The sequence below is a fragment of the Aythya ferina genome (assembly GCF_964211825.1).
Source record: "Aythya ferina genome assembly, chromosome: 1".
NCBI lineage: Eukaryota > Metazoa > Chordata > Aves > Anseriformes > Anatidae > Aythya > Aythya ferina.
Genome location: NC_140296.1, coordinates 178,844,374 through 178,857,935, shown reverse-complemented (window position 1 = coordinate 178,857,935; position 13,562 = coordinate 178,844,374). Strand labels below are relative to the sequence as shown.

Here is a 13,562-nt window from a genome sequence, read left to right as displayed (position 1 = left end):
ATCCTGTTCTGGGAATGGATCTAGTGGACCCAGACCTTGGTTATTCTTAATCAATACCTAAATAGAAAAATAATGACAGAATACAGGATCCTCAGTTACCAACAGCAATGCTGAGTACCTCACCCTTTATTTTCTAGGCTGTGGGTCTTATGAAAAAATAAGTAACATGAAGAAAAATAAGATGTTTCCAGGCGGCATGGAAAGATCTCTGTACCATAACTGTCAACAAACTTGCAGTAGGGTTGCCCAAACCTGCAGAGAGTTCACGTCTTTGATCTAAATCAGAAAATGAGGGAAAGAGTCTTGGCTCTCATATTTTCTAGGGAACGCTCAAATCATTCTGCTGTTAGCTCTAATGGGGTACATGAACGCTCTTGCTCTCACAGTTGACTTGTTCTCTGTCCCTTTCCCCTTCCTTCTTGGGGAAAAGCAGACAAGAACTTACATAAAAACGGCAGGGAAAGTTTATTTACTTTCCCAAGAGTAATCACTTCTGTCCTCTGAGATGCTTATACAGCATGCAAGTCCTCTCTTTTAAACTTCCTTCCTGCTGTCCTTAATGCTGTTCCCCTTACACTGAGGAGCGGGCCATTTATTCCAAGTTCAGGATCCCTTCTCGTGGCAAAAGCCCAAGAAGTTCTGCTTGGCTACCCCTAATCAACTCACTTTACAACAAAGGCTTCCCCACATATTTTTTTTTCTGTACCTTTCAGATCTCTAGCCTGAAGAACTGAAGAGTACAGATCTGAAGAACTACTGAGGACAGATCTCTTTACTCTTCTCTTTTGTAGCTTTTCTCCTCCCCCCCTTCCAAAAGCATATTCATTTCAGTTTATGCTTCCTGGAGCCACCTGTAACTGACCATTCCTTTCATCTCCCAGATTCCCAGTCCATGACTCCTGGATTTGCTTTCCATCCATGGGGAAAGTGATCTGCTCCCAGCACAACAGCTTAACACAGTGTTATTTCACACTTCACCAGAAATCTCTCCGTGTGTAACAAGGGTTTCTCTTGCCTAATTCTACCCCAGAGAACAGTGTATCCATCTGACCTATTTTAGACTCGTGCTTCAAAATGAGGTGATCTGATCCCTAAAACATCTTCTCATGTGCTGTGAGGAGAGGCCGAGGACACTTGGGTTGTCTAGTCTGGAGAAAAGAAGGCTCAGAGGCAACCTCATTGCTCTCTGCAGCTTCCCGAGGAGGGAAATGGAGAGGGAGGTGCTGGTCTCTGCTCCCTGGTAATGATAGGGTGCATGCGAACTGCAAGAAGCTGCACTGGGGAAGTTTCAGACTGGGCATTCAGAAAATTTCTTTAGTGTGAGGGTGGCCAAGCACTGGAACAGGCTTCCTGGAGAGGTGGTTGATGCCCCATGCCTGTCAGTGTTCAAGACGCATTTGGAGAATGCCCTCAATAATAAGTTTTAACTTTTGTTTAATCCCGAAGCGGTCAGGCAGTTGGACTTGTTGATCTCTGTAGGTCCCTTCCAACTGAACTATTTTCTCTTCTTCTCTTCTCTTCTCTTCTCTTCTCTTCTCTTCTCTTCTCTTCTCTTCTCTTCTCTTCTCTTCTCTTCTCTTCTCTTCTCTTCTCTTCTCTTCTCTTTCTCTTCTCTTCTCTTCTCTTCTCTTCTCTTCTCTTCTCTTCTCTTCTCTTCTCTTCTCTTCTCTTCTCTTCTCTTCTCTTCTCTTCTCTTCTCTTCTCTTCTCTTCTCTTCTCTTCTCTTCTCTTCTCTTCTCTCCTCTTCTCTCCTCTTCTCTCCTCTTCTCTCCTCTTCTCTCCTCTTCTCTCCTCTTCTCTCCTCTTCTCTCCTCTTCTCTTCTCCATTTACAATGGGAAACTAGCCTAGTTATACGTAACTTCAGTCTAGATGTCTATATTTCATTGAATAAAATTAGAGCATTATTTCTCAGATTACACCTATGATGATTATGCTAAACCAGCAGTTGAACAGTAGTCCATGAATTCTGAAGTCTATGGACGTCAGCAGTCCATGACAGGTATAAAAGAAAAGCAAATTTGTAAATGTTATATAGCGATATAAATTGTAACAGCTCTATGAGAAAGCACATATATTTAACAGAAAGGGGTAGCCAGAGAGGTCTGCTTAGCTCAGCCGACTGTGACATGAGAAGCACATCTTGAAGTAGTAGCTTTAATAACCACCCAAAATGGCAGTTTTTGGAAGTGAAATCAACCCCAAAGATGAGCAGCAACCTAAGGTCATAGTAATTACGTTATGAAAGAAACAAAGAAACAGAGACAAAGAGACAAGAAAAAATGATAAAGGTATCTATGATAAGGCCCTATGTGAGTTTTCTACTCAATAAAATATTTCATTTGAAGCAAGTCACATGCTTGAAATACTGCAATTTTTTGTTCTAAGTAACTGTATTACTCAGTGGCTGCAGACCTTTGGGCTCAGTCACACTGCTCGTGAAGCTAATTTTGTGGCTTGGCCACTAATTCCAAAGACTTTTAGAAAGTGCCAAAGCCAAGAAGAACCCAAACTTTGACAACAGCTTTCACAATGCCAGTTAGTCTATCGGTGATCCCAAAGATGCGCCACACAGTTTGAATCAACCCCATTCTCCAGAAGGACTTGTTTTGGGTCGAGTGGAGGCTCCCTGTGAAGCAGTTCCTCAGAACCCAAGCCTCCTTCCACCCTGGAATATCTTGTTCTCCTCTAAGCCTTTTGGGGCACCTCTTGGCATGCCCGCTTGTCTTGGCTAAACTTCTACAAAGCCTCAAGAGGCCGAAGGGCTGAGGGCCACGCTCTGTCAAGTCTTTTCACCAAACCCTCTGCTTCTTCCCCAGGTTTTATACCCTCTGCGAGTGGCAGCGGGCAGCCAGGCTCCCACAGCAGCTAAGCCATGGGTCGCCTCCCGCCATGCCCACCTCGGTTCCCCCCGAAGGGTGCCATTTTGGGGGTACGGCTGGACCAAAGGGTGTCATCTGGGGGGGATGGCCGGGCTGAAGGGTGCCCTCTCGGGGGACGGCGACCCACCCCGTCCCCTCGCCTCTCCCCGCTCCCTCACAGCGGGGGTGCCGCGCCCCGGCCGGAGCAGGCTGCCATTAGCATTCAGCCCCGCCGCCATGCAGCGCTGCCAGCAGCCCTGCGCCGGCCGTGCCTGCACGCTGCCAGCGCCGCCGTGCCGCCGGCTGCCGGGGGGGCAGCGGGGGAGGCAGGGGGAAGGTGCGGTGTCCTAGCGGCCCCGCAGCCCGGGCGCTTTCTCCGGGAGCCCCCCTCCCTTCCCCATTCTCCCCGCCGCCGCAGGGGATAGCAGAGGGAAGGGGGCGCTCCCTCGCCCCCCCCCTGTTTTCAGCACAAGGGGAGGGAGCGGGGGGGAGTTCATCGGCACAAACAAGGAGCGCAGGACCCGCTTCCTCCCCCACTCCTGCTTCCCTCGGCGATAAATCCAGCCGGGCTATGCATCGCGATGGGGACGCGCTGCCGCCTTCCCCGCGCTGAGGCGGCGGCTGCTGCTGCTGCCGGGGGGGCCGCCATCCCCTCGGCGGGGACAGAGCAGCCGCCACGGGGGCTGCCCGGCCCCCGGCGAGGGAGCAGCCGCCGCTGAGGCCGCCCTGCCCTCGGCCGGGGCCGCCGCCAAGGGCCGGGGGGAGCCCGAGCCGCTGCGACACGGGAGGGAGGACGGGGCTCGGCGCGCAGGGAGGAGGCGCAGCGGGCATGCGCCGGCCGAGCCGCTGACTGGATCCTCAGGCGAGGTACCGAGGCGAAAAAAAAAAAAAAAAAAAAAAAAAAAAGGAAAAATAAATAATAATAACCCTACAGGAATGAGGGAGAGAAGAACGGAACGCGGCGGAGGAAAGCGAAAAGGGGCTTAGAAAAAAAAAAAAAAAAAAAAAAAAAAAGGATAAAGCAGCGCTGGAGGAGCAGCTGTGGCATGTGGGCACCGCCGGCACCAACAGGTAGGAGGAGGAGGAGGAGGGCAGGGGCTGGGGAGCCGGGGCTGCCGCAGCCGCAGGTGCGGGGACCCCCCCCGGCTCGGCGATGGGGTCCGGGGGGGCGCTGAGAGCCGAAGCCCGCAGACAAAGCCCCGGCTCCCCGCCGCGGGGGGCTCCCGCAGGGCGCCGGCAGCTGCGGCTGCCAGGCGGCGGCACCCGGGCGGCGCGGCGCAGCCCTGCCCGGCATGGCCGCGGGTGGCGGGCGGCCCTTCCCCGGGGGGTGCCGGCGTCTGTGGGGTGCGTGTGGGGTGCGTGGGGCTTCGTGGGGTGGGGGCGAGGGGAGGCAGGGCCGCCCGGGCGGCGGGGACGGCTCCACAGAGGAGGGGGAAGCGGCAAAGGGGGGGGGGGGGGAGGAAGGTGGGGGGGTGGGGGGGAGGGGGAGCCTGATTTCATGGTTTTAAAACGATGCCATGATCTGATCAGCCTCTGTTTACACAGCAGCAATCAGGCTCTTTTGTGGACGGTAAGAATGGCAGGGTTTTGCTGGGGTTCAGTGGGAATATCCTTTGTGCACACCCGAGGTGGAAACGCTCGGGGTGGGGAGCGAAGGAGCCTGATCATGCCTGCTGTGGCTCCCGTCCCTGGCTCCGGAGGGAGGGGGAATAATAATAATAATAATAATAATAAAAACAACAGCAGCAGACAGTTCTTTAATGTATTTTATTTTATTGCACGAAATGGTATTCCGGTGAGCTTCACCGGGAGGATTAGTGGGAATCGCGGAGCCCTAATTAGCTAAAAAAAAATTAAAAAAAAATAAATCAATCTATTATATGTTTATTTAAGCATAACCAAAACCAGCCCTCCTGAAAGGATGGGCATTGTATCTTGGGTGTGTTGCCTGTTTTTTCTCAGTATTTACATCGAGCGTTGCTTATTCTGAATTATGTTGAGGCTCTAAAGATTTGCATTAAAGCGGGGGGGGGGGGGGGACCCTAAAGCATAGTGCTATCGCCTGTCTGGCATACCTGTTTATTTGGAAGCCTAAATGATAAAATTATGGCTTATAGGAGGAAGGGAGGGGAATAATGAATACTGTTTCTCTTACAATGTGCATGAACCAACACAGTGTGATTAATGTGCTTTGGTGACTTGGGTTAAAAAACATAAATTCTGCAGGGTTTCTTTGGGTGTGATCCGTATCAACACAGCAGCTGCCTCTAAAACATTGACAAATACTGTAGCCATAAAATAAATATAGGTAATGTCAAAATATCAGCAGCCTTTGGGGATTTTTAAAAAGATGTCAGTGATTAACTCTTGGGCTAGCAAACTAGGAATCTTTTTGATTCATAAAATCTCTGAGGCTTTAACTGTAAAATTATATATGCTGCCGAATATAAGGGGCACTGGTCAGTTCTGAAACTGTAACGAGCCAAATCTGTGAAATGCCAATAATCAAACATGCTAAACAGTAAGTACAAAAAAAAAAAAATGCCTCGGGATTTTTGAAAACAAACAATAGTACTCAAATTTACAACTTCATTTGCTTCTCCATAAATTAACATCTTTGTTAGCACTTTCTGACATCATTTCTTGTTAACTTAAGAACTGATAGCTCGATTTTTTTTCAGATATTTTGATGGCATGACAAATCAGAAAGAAGAGGATGTACTGTATGACTAGACACCAGATCAGTTCTGTTTGTGGATTACATTTTCAGTAAGATGTATGGATCTATTTTTTCCTTGTTCTTATATATAGATCATGAGACTTGACTGAGGCAATATACATATCATCCATCCATCTATGGCGAACTACAGCCATGCAGCTGACAACATTTTACAAAATCTCTCTCCTTTAACAGCTTTTCTGAAACTGACTTCACTGGGTTTCATAATAGGAGTCAGTGTGGTGGGTAACCTTCTGATCTCCATTTTGCTAGTCAAAGATAAGACCTTGCATAGAGCTCCTTACTACTTCCTGTTGGATCTTTGCTGCTCAGATATCCTCAGATCTGCAATTTGTTTCCCATTTGTTTTCACCTCTGTAAAAAATGGCTCTACTTGGACGTATGGGACTCTTACTTGCAAAGTGATTGCCTTTTTGGGGGTTTTGTCCTGCTTTCACACTGCTTTCATGTTGTTCTGCATAAGCGTCACCAGATACCTAGCTATTGCCCACCACCGTTTTTATACGAAAAGGCTGACCTTCTGGACTTGTTTGGCCGTTATCTGTATGGTGTGGACCCTCTCTGTAGCCATGGCTTTCCCCCCAGTTTTAGATGTGGGCACCTACTCGTTCATTAGGGAGGAAGACCAATGCACTTTCCAGCATCGTTCCTTCAGGGCTAATGATTCTTTGGGATTTATGCTTCTTCTTGCCCTCATCCTCCTAGCCACACAGCTTGTCTACCTCAAGCTGATATTTTTTGTTCACGACCGCAGGAAAATGAAGCCAGTCCAGTTTGTTGCAGCAGTGAGCCAGAACTGGACTTTCCATGGTCCTGGAGCGAGCGGTCAAGCGGCTGCTAATTGGCTGGCTGGATTTGGAAGGGGTCCCACACCGCCAACCTTGTTGGGAATCAGGCAAAACGCGAACACCACAGGCAGGAGAAGGCTACTGGTTTTAGACGAGTTCAAAATGGAGAAGAGAATCAGCAGAATGTTCTACATCATGACATTCCTCTTTCTGACCTTGTGGGGTCCCTATTTGGTAGCCTGTTACTGGAGAGTTTTCGCAAGAGGGCCTGTAGTACCAGGGGGATTTCTAACGGCCGCTGTCTGGATGAGTTTTGCCCAAGCTGGAATCAATCCTTTTGTCTGCATTTTCTCCAACAGGGAGCTGAGGCGCTGTTTCAGCACAACCCTTCTTTACTGCAGAAAATCCAGGTTACCAAGGGAACCTTACTGTGTTATATGAGGGAGCATCTGTAAATCTTTAGCCTTGTGAAACACTACCATTCTCTGCTAAGCAATTGTGGCCTGTAGCCATGTCTTGAGAAGAAAATCAAGAATGGGATGTCAGCAGTTGTAAGGATTTGGGCAACATTCTGCAGTCTTTGCAATAGCTCACCTCTAATCCTATTTTAAACCTAAACATGTTCCTGCTGACCACTGCTGAAGGTTTGTAATTAAGAACAAAGGACTGAACTACTGCCCTGAATTCCTTTATGTGGTTGAAATCTAGATTATGAAAGTAGCAGGTGCTAAGTATCAGTGCTAAATGCTGTGTATATCACTACATAAAATAAGACCATCAAAAAGATTAGCATTGGACATCTTAATAAATTAAGTTGATATGAGGTTAATGTGTTGATAAAACTAATTTTAGACATCTGAAGACCTTTAAAACATTTCATACAATTATTGTTTTGCAAAGACTGAAAACTGGGGACTCAAGTACTGTAACTGATTAAAGATGTGCCATGCATTATTGGATTATCACACTTACAAATCTGTTTGCCTTGTGAGTAAGTTTTGGGGAGCATTCCAAAGCAGTATTTTTGTTCGGATTTAGACTTTCCTTTTTTTTTTTTTCCTTTCTTTTTTTTTTTTTCCTTTTTTCTTTTTTCCCAAATATATTACTCTTTCTAAATACCATTTTCCTTAACGGTGAAATTACTAACATTTAACTGTATTCTGTGGGTTTTGCTGATTTGGTATAAAGTTTAATAGACTCTTATTTATATTTTTTAAAAAGCTAGATATCAGTCTGTTAGGCAACGTTAATGATAATATCCAGTCATAATTGAACAGTTATAATTATACAGAATAAACACATGTTGCCTTAAAGGGTTATCTAGTATCTTCCATTTTGTTTAGCATTGAAGCAAATAAGCAAGGAAAATTGAATCAGTAACTCTGGTCAGTCATTTGGGAGTGCATGAGAGATCACTTAGTCCTCTTTTTTCCTTTTTACTCCAATGGTTCCCAAAATCAGTATGCACATCACTGGGATGATATGATTTTTTTCTAGGTGTGCCGCCCTTTCTAGTTTGTTCTGAGAAACACAGGCAGTTGATGTATGTTTATATTTTAAGACAGCTGTCATGGGGAGACCGCAGCCTTAGTATGATATCTTGCACAATTTGTGAAGCATTTATTCTACTGAAGGCACAGTCTTGTTTATATTTTCTGCACATTTTGGTGTATTGGTTGTTTTAAATTATTTAAGTTTTAACTTGTGAAAGCATATAATATGATTTCTTAGTATTTTAGAAATACATTAGAGTCTGTGAGTCTTTCCTTCTTTAAGATACAGATGTGTGGATTTCAATATAAAGTTGCATTTGCCAAAATTTACCTGTGTAGCTTGTTAATTTTCTTGGAATAAAATTTTACATTTTTCCAGTTATACAATTAACCTTTTTTATTTTGTCTAGTGAGCTAGCATGAAGTACTGAGAATGTAGCCATTATGAATTATTATCCTTTGCAGTCACTGTATTCCCAAACTGTAAATGCATGAATGATGGGGACCACAGGATTGATAAATGATATTATCTACAGTAGCACTATTGTGTAGTTTATCATAATTACCCATCTATCTGTTCTAATATGTCAGTTATATTTAAAGTTACAACACAGTATTTGACATTAACTTCACGGTTTAATTTTGGAAAATGTGTATATTTGAAGCACAACATCATGAGTCAGTCGATCGTAAAGAACATTGATTTTTTTCTTAATTTTTTTGGAGAGACAAGACTAGAGGTCTTAATTCAGTATTGGTGTATCTTGTTCTTTGTTGTAGTTTTATGACCAGCAAGTTAATATATACATACACGAGCAGCAGTCAATAATGGAAATGCTTAAATTTGTATGATAACATTATACAACATATGCAACAATTCAGAGAGTTGTGTCTATATGTGATCAGACAACTTGATCAAAGATTTAGTGAGCAATCTGTTTGACCTCACTTACACTTTTATACTGAGGTTGATTGGTTGAGAGGCATGGCTTAATATACTGTGTTGAAACAGAAAACTTGCTGAAATACCGAGTCCTCATCAGTACAAGGATGTTTCAGAACATAATTTGAAACGGGACCAATAAACTTCCACCAAAAGGACTTTTTTTACTACACCGGAAAAGGCTTGGAAATTAAGGTAGTTAAGCAATTGTCAAAGATAGCAGGAGTGCATAAAAACTGAATCGTACTTTGAGAAAAATTCTGAAAGTTATCCCACTTAAGTTTATTAAAAGGTTGATTGGCAATAACTTCAGTCTAATTTCTATAAAATAGTAACCTTTACAAGGAACATTGATATTACATATTGTAATAAAGAAGTACATATAAATAAAGTTGTAAATAGTGTTATAGTTGTAGAAGTAGTCGGTTCTGAGGATTAGCCAGAAAATTTTCAACTCTGAAATTTCACAAGCTGCAAATTTGGGGCCTGGCCTAGCTCCTAATAAAGTCAGTTGGTGTTTTCCCATTCACTTCATTTGGAGCAGAAGCAGGCCCTCACGTTTCTATAGTACTATGCTTCTGAAATACTAAGAAGGCTGTATTTACTATGCAGTGGGAAAAGGAAAAAACAATTTAAAATTATTTCCCTGGAAGTTTTGCAAGCAGTAACTGATGTAAATTAAAATAATAAACAGTAAACAAGTCTGAAAGCAAATATTTTGCTAAATGTTTTTCTTTTGATATGAACATAATTCCTTTGACTAACTGAAAAATACATGAGTGTATTGCTACCTGACAGGGGAAGACTTTCTCTTTCTTAAGTGAATTTTTATACTTGTTCCATTAAGAAGTCTTGTGACAGATGTAATTCCTTTTATTCTCTCCAGTGTTAAAAGAACAAGGGAATGTGCAGTGAAGTTAAAAGCCAACATGTGAAGTAACATGCCATGCAAAGTTATTACTCAGTGGAACTCACTGGCGCAGGATGTCCGGTACCTTAGAGAGGTTCATTACATGTAGACATGAAGTAAAGCAGTGCTTGCAGGTTCTGCCACAGGTGCCATTTGATCCTAGTCAGCACATCAAACCTCATGCATTGGGGGATAAATTCCAAAGAGCAAGAAGGTTCCTTCCAGCTCAGTACACGGTTGTGTCACAGAATGAAAAGCTCTCTGCTCTCATTTTAGTACAGGAGTGAAATTGGTGACAAAGCTTATGCAGGGCTGGTGGGTTACTCTTCTGTTTCAGAATAGCAAAGAATATCAGTGTTTTATGTCTGCGTTGATCTTTGATGCTCATGGGTTATGTGATGCTAGTTGTTTTAATTTTCCTGGGTAAGAAGAAAAAGAGTAAGAACAGGTGTCCTCGAGAAAAGACTGTCAGCACCTCTTGCTTTCTTGCCCTCTATTTGTGCCACTGGCCCTTTGGCAACCTCTCCATCAGTTCTTCTTCAATGTGAAATATTTCATATATTGAGTCCTGTATTTCTTCTGCTCCAGTGCTCCTTAAGAAGTATCTCAGCCATCCCCCCTCCACAGCAGATAAGAGGAGCCCACTTTCCTCGATAGTAGTTTCTTGCAGCAGCTTCCCAAGGTTTGTCAGTGTCTGGGTTCCCTCCTAAAGACAGAGAGAGGCCACTGGTTCCTTCCAGTTGCCCTCCTGGGGCCATCATGGCATGATGCTTGGCTAGCACACTGCCTATCTCATCTTTTGGCTTTGGTCATGAAGTAGTCACTGTCTATGTTATGCAGAGAAAAATGCATACTGGCGAGAGGGAAGCAGGAAGCAATTTCCCCTCTCCTAACTCCTTCATAAAGAAACCACAGTTATTGTTGCATTGATCCTCTAAATGAATAAAATGGACAGTTAGCAAATTAATGCAAGGTTTTTGGTATAGCCCTAAAATATTATTACACAATGGTTTTCAGGCAGTCTCCAGGCCTTGAGGGCAGAGCAGCCTGCTGTATCCGTCTCCTTTTAAGTGCATTGAGTTTGCTCACTTGTATTGTCTGTGCTTTGCCTTCCAAGCATGAGAACATTTTACTTATATTAATCCGAGCCCAGTATTGCAGCAAGCTGCTATTATTCATGGGTTTAATAAATAAAGTCAAAGGGAAGTCTGGTGGTTTTTGAGGTGAATTAAAGACGTACTTTGACTAATACTTGTTTTTTTAGCAAATGTTGAATAAAACTATGGGTTGCCAGGCTCTTCCGTAGTTACACAGTCAGCTGTCAATTATTGAAAACAGAAATGGTGTAGACTAACTTGCATAAAACATAGGTAATACAAAGCATATGCACGCTAGCCTGTAAGGACTTCCTGTGTTTATTACATTTCTTGAGGAATGAAGTTAAGCTGAACTAAAAAGCTGCAGGAGAAATTCAAAGGAAAATGGTGGGTGTTTTTCCTTTTATTTCTGCTTTGTTTTAGCATAGCCCTGCTAATCTGCAACCTGGGTTACACACCCACAGACAACCAGGAGTTGACTGTACAGTTCTGCATACCACATAGACAACTTCCCTCCAGTGTATACTCATTGAGAGCTATGGAAGTGCACGTTACTAATCTGATCGACTTTTCAGAGAAAAGAGGAGTCTCAGCCTGAGATACAGTATTCTTCAAAACTCAAATTCAGTGTATGCCCTCTGCTTTTGTTTACTGAAGTGATTTTGAGTGTGAAGAAATCAGTGATCTAAATCAGTAATGATCATAAGCATTCTCTGGCTGTGTCCATTAACAGCAGGATGAGATGACATTTTGCGATGCATATGCCAGCAACAAATCAAAGAGTTTGATATTACACACCATGACTTTCCTTGAGTGGCCTGAAAATAGCTCATGCTTATATTTAGAAAAGATACAATGAAGCTGTCCATTTAAATGGATAAAGTCTGTAACTAGCCGTTATCAGAAAACAAAGCAAAACAAAAAGTGAATTTTAAAGATTGCTCATTATAAATAGCAAAGAGTTTTTGTAGTGTTTTTTTGTTTATCTGAACTGTGTAATTACATAAGTATATGATGATCAAAGGAGTGCCACAGTAAATAAGTCAGAGTTTTAATAGTCTAAAGAGGAAATAAGTAACAACAAGCCATTTGAAGTAAAATAAATGTAGCTGACCATGTGTTTCATAATACTTAGGAAACAAAGTAATAATTGAGATTTTCACTACATAGTGATTTTGTGTACCCAATGCATTTTAAAAAAAAAAGTCATTATACAGTGAGGTGACTGATGCAGTCCAGTGAGACTTACTCTTCACATCACAGGTTTTGTACTATGCACTACATTTAATGAGCATGAGATTTGAAAACAGAATTTGTCTGATATAATCGTCAACAAACTGCATTAGCTACAATAAAACTTCTCCAAATATTAGGTAAATTACTGTCTCCAGAGATTATCCAAAATTATTCCTGTGCTAATTTAGGAAAAGTCTACTTCACCTTTGTAAAAGAGCCATCTAGTTAAAGGTGTTTTTTCTATCCTTTCATTTGTTAGTCAAGACAGCTTCTTCTGTAATGTGGAATTAAAAATACCAAGTTTGAAAGGATACATCTGATTTCCAACTATTATGCCACCGATCCATTGTATTGTTGTCATGTTTTAAGTAAACCCACAAGGTCTATGGTTGAAGAATGTAAACAATCACTTAGAAAACAAACAAAGAAAGCAAAACTCAATGACATGCTTCCAGCTCATTCTCTCTCCTATTTGCATGGAATGCTAAAATTTCAATTTTAAGAATTTGAAGGCAAACTCTGAAAACAAGCATGTTGAAGGGGAGAGAAGGCAAGCCAGAAATACATTTGTTGAGGTTATCCTCACAAAGAAGAAGGTTATCATGTGTGTATTGCATTTTCTGCATGGTTTTAGTCTATCAGCTTGCCCAAGCTTTGCCAATGCATTTAAGCAGCATAGGTTGAATTCTCATGCTACCATTAACTACAGCATTTCCAGACCCCTTTTATTTTCATTCTATAACTGTAAAGCTCAGGCATGTTAACACTATTATGCAAACTGAAGAATTTGCTAAAAATAGAGTTTTGCACTACAATAATTTTGGAGGATCAGCTTCTTGAGACAGTCTAAGAGCAGGGTACCTATTTCTGATGACTACTTTAGGCAGCAGCCTGGAGGATACAACAAAGTTTTAACCCCTGTTTATGAGCTAGCTAAAGTCCTGCTGTCCCTCAGTGAAACCACCTCCCATGGAACCGGCCCACCTCCAGCCTGTGACCCACTTCCATGCTGAGATTAAGTAGGACTTCATTTGTGCATACCCTGAGTGTTAATGGGTGAAACTGAGCAGGGAGCAGAAATGCCTAGACAATATTCATAGGCTACAGATAGATGATGCATTTGTCTTCTCAAAACAGAAGTAACAGAAGAAGCAGAGGCCCAGAGGTAAACATTTTTGTGAGCTGGTTGGTATTTCATGCCCTGTTGCCCCCTCAGCAATGACTGAGATCTTCTGGTTTACTCTTGATTTTTTATTTTCTATTTTTTGGAAAATGTATTCTATCTCTGCCACTCTACTATATCCCACCCCTTACAAGTTGATTTTATGCTTAATCAAGTTTGTATAGTCTTTACAATACATATTTAGTAGTAAAACATTCGTAGCTTTGCACTGATTATGGAGATATATATCAGTGTAAGTGCTTGCCCATTTCCATAAGCAATTCCTGTGTTACAGGCACACAAATCCTATTTTTGAAATTAAGGCACTCTACAA

General features: G+C 42.7%; 1 protein-coding gene across 3 annotated transcripts; it reads left to right on the top strand.

The window, feature by feature from the left end:
* The first annotated feature begins 3,187 nt into the window (after positions 1-3,187).
* GPR85 (G protein-coupled receptor 85) lies at positions 3,188-9,537 on the top strand. 3 transcript variants are annotated; one of them, XM_084506465.1, is made up of 2 exons: positions 3,188-3,930; positions 5,541-9,537. In XM_084506465.1, exon 2 carries the CDS (start codon positions 5,716-5,718, stop codon positions 6,826-6,828), a length of 1,113 nt encoding a protein of 370 aa, XP_084362591.1. In that variant the 5' UTR covers positions 3,188-3,930; positions 5,541-5,715; the 3' UTR covers positions 6,829-9,537. The 3 variants fall into 3 exon arrangements, with proteins under 3 accessions (XP_084362591.1, XP_084362593.1, XP_084362592.1); XM_084506467.1 differs by lacking the exon at positions 3,188-3,930 and adding an exon at positions 4,079-4,203; XM_084506466.1 differs by lacking the exon at positions 3,188-3,930 and adding an exon at positions 4,367-4,429.
* Positions 9,538-13,562: the final 4,025 nt, after the last annotated feature.

Bases quoted from the DNA above. Each gene is read 5' to 3' on its own strand.
- GPR85 (XM_084506465.1), top strand. From the start codon at position 5,716: ATGGCGAACTACAGCCATGCAGCTGACAACATTTTACAAAATCTCTCT.